At 34.2% G+C, this 2,609-nt stretch overlaps 1 protein-coding gene across 1 annotated transcript in view; it reads left to right on the top strand.

Moving 5' to 3' along the window:
• LOC108760639 (probable ATP-dependent RNA helicase DHX35) overlaps positions 1–2,609 on the top strand; it is a 10,465-nt gene that overhangs the window by 3,522 nt on the left and 4,334 nt on the right. Inside the window, exons 3-8 of the mRNA XM_018506696.1 lie at positions 869–1,048; positions 1,290–1,430; positions 1,513–1,675; positions 1,758–1,919; positions 2,275–2,421; positions 2,512–2,608. Coding sequence (XP_018362198.1) covers positions 869–1,048; positions 1,290–1,430; positions 1,513–1,675; positions 1,758–1,919; positions 2,275–2,421; positions 2,512–2,608 — 890 coding nt within the window. The remainder of the gene's footprint in view (positions 1–868; positions 1,049–1,289; positions 1,431–1,512; positions 1,676–1,757; positions 1,920–2,274; positions 2,422–2,511; position 2,609) is intronic.

Below are 2,609 nucleotides of genomic sequence, written 5' to 3'. Positions count from 1 at the left end.
AGAGAGAGAGAGAGAGAGAGAGAGAGAGAGAGAGAGAGAGAGAGAGAGAATCTTGTATTATTTTTATAATGGAAATATGCAATAAAATATTTTTATATAAATTAATCTCTGACATAATTTTCCATTTGTTTTATTATTTTCCACTCAAAAATAAATCCTTTAGTGTAATATTTTTCAAAATTATATAAAAACTTTTACTGTCTACAAATTATATAATAACAAATATTAATTTATTCACACACACATATACATATGTATGTAAACTATTATTCTTAGTATTACTTCGGCCGGGAGTCGGACCCGGATCTCTTGCATTCCGTGCGAGAGGATTCCGTTGCCTCGGTAATCTAAAGGCTTAGGACTCTCGCACGGAATGCAAGAGATCCGGGTCCGACTCCCGGCCGAGGTAATATTTTTCGCATTAAGAATTGATTATTTACAGATTTAATATATTCATTCAATATTATTAAGATTGTTTCGAAGATGCGAATAAGCATGAAAAATTTGTTAAATTGCTAGTCAATTTAACTCGTGATATTACTGCGGTAGTTTAGTAGAGTTAGCGTTTCAAAACCGAAAAATCATTTCGGCGCGCGTTTCTAAGGATTACATATGTAGTATATAAATTCACACAAGAATCATGCAAGCATTTAAGATCCAGCTAGACCATTTAAGGCTTTGATTTCTATAATTTGTGTTCATTTATTATAGCACTGTATTTATCACATATACAATCCTATAATATATTATATTACTTGTTATTGAATTCAATTTTCTATGCTGTAACATAACACACAGTAAAATCTAATATGTTTTGAAACAAATTAATATGATATTATGCATATAAACCAAGTTTTTTACTTTTCAGTATCTTCTTGAAGCAGGATGGTGTGCAGATGGGAAAAAGATCGGCATTACGGAGCCGAGAAGAGTCGCGGTTACTTCTCTGGCAAATCGCGTGGCCGACGAACGTAATTGTATTTTAGGGACCACCGTCGGTTATTGCATACGCTTCGATGATTACACTGATGAAACAACTAGGATTAAGGTACAACACTGTAAATAGAAGATAAATAGAACACAAAACGCAACTTGTATTCAAAATATTATCTAATTTTACATTATGAAACATCATTAATGGTACTTTTCTATTGTTACATCATAATGAGATAAGAAATAATGTCAGTATTTTTCTATATATATATATATATATATTTTTTTTTTTATATTAATACGTATACATGTGTATTACTTCGTTACGAAGACTAATATATAAATTGCCTTTGTAGTACATGACAGAGGGTATTCTCCTAAGAGAATTAATGAGAGATCCGTTATTAACAAGCTACTCGGTCATTATCCTGGATGAAGTGCACGAGAGAACCCTCTTGACTGATATCATAATGGGGCTGCTGAAAAAAATAATCAGGGTAAATTTACTGATGTTATAACAAACATAACTTTCCTCGCACGGAACATAATAAATTGACGTCATCTCATAAACGTTTGCAGAAACGGAAGAGTTTGAGAATTATCGTATCGTCAGCGACGGTTGACGCGGAGGAACTTCGAGATTTCTTTAACGTAAATACGACGAAAGACTCGAGTAAAAATAGCGCGGTTATCATGAGCGTCGAGGGGCGATTGTATCCGGTGGATGTATTTTTTCTCAAAGGTACACACATTCCACAGAGTCATGTTCGTGACTGTTTAAATTATAACTCTCACTGTTTAATTAAGATTGTATTGCGTTGCAGAATCGGTGGCGAATTATGTTAATGGTGTAGTAGACACAGCTCTAAAAATACATGATTCGGAAGAATCGGGTGATATCCTAGCGTTCCTCACAGGACTTGATGAAGTCGATCAAGCCGTATCTCTTTTATCGGAACACGCAAAGCTCATAAAGGATGACAAACGTGAGTAAGATAATCGAGGAGTTTCTAAAAAATAGAGAGCAGAGAGTACTTGGGATTTTTTAAATAGAAAAATTTCGAGAAAAAGACTCAATTCATAAATTGTTCCATTAATCCTTAATTCTCTCCTAAACGCGCGACACACACACACACACACAGTACAGAGGGTAGGCCATTTTAATGTCCTATCGCAAATATCTTTTTTCCTATGCCTTTTATCAAAAAATGTTTCAGATAAAAGTTTTAGCAACATTATTGTAACCTTGGGTGGTTATTATACGTATATTATAATAACCTTTAATATATTTAATATTTTTTAAAGAAATTTAAAATTTTAAGTTGAATAAATTATTTTTAGAGAAATTGCTTCCTTTGCCGATGTACGGATCGCTTCCGAATGCGGAACAGCTTAAGGTATTTTGGAGGGCCGCTAAAGACACTCGCAAAGTTATCGTAGCGACAAATATCGCGGAAACGTCTATTACCATTCCAAATATCGTTTACGGTATGTTACCTATGGTATATTAGTGTACTTTTTGTCCGTCTCAACGTTTGATTTGACGACATTATGTAATCGGAACTTTGTAATGTGCAGTAATCGATTGCGGTTTTGTCAAGATACCTTGGTTTGAAGCGGAAACGCAGACGAATAGTCTCGTTATCGTGCCCATATCGAAAGCTTCCGCCAACCAA

This window comes from Trachymyrmex cornetzi, unplaced genomic scaffold (assembly GCF_001594075.2).
Source record: "Trachymyrmex cornetzi isolate Tcor2-1 unplaced genomic scaffold, Tcor1.1 scaffold23, whole genome shotgun sequence".
Classification (NCBI taxonomy): Eukaryota; Metazoa; Arthropoda; class Insecta; order Hymenoptera; family Formicidae; genus Trachymyrmex; species Trachymyrmex cornetzi.
This window is presented reverse-complemented; position numbering and strand designations above follow the sequence as displayed.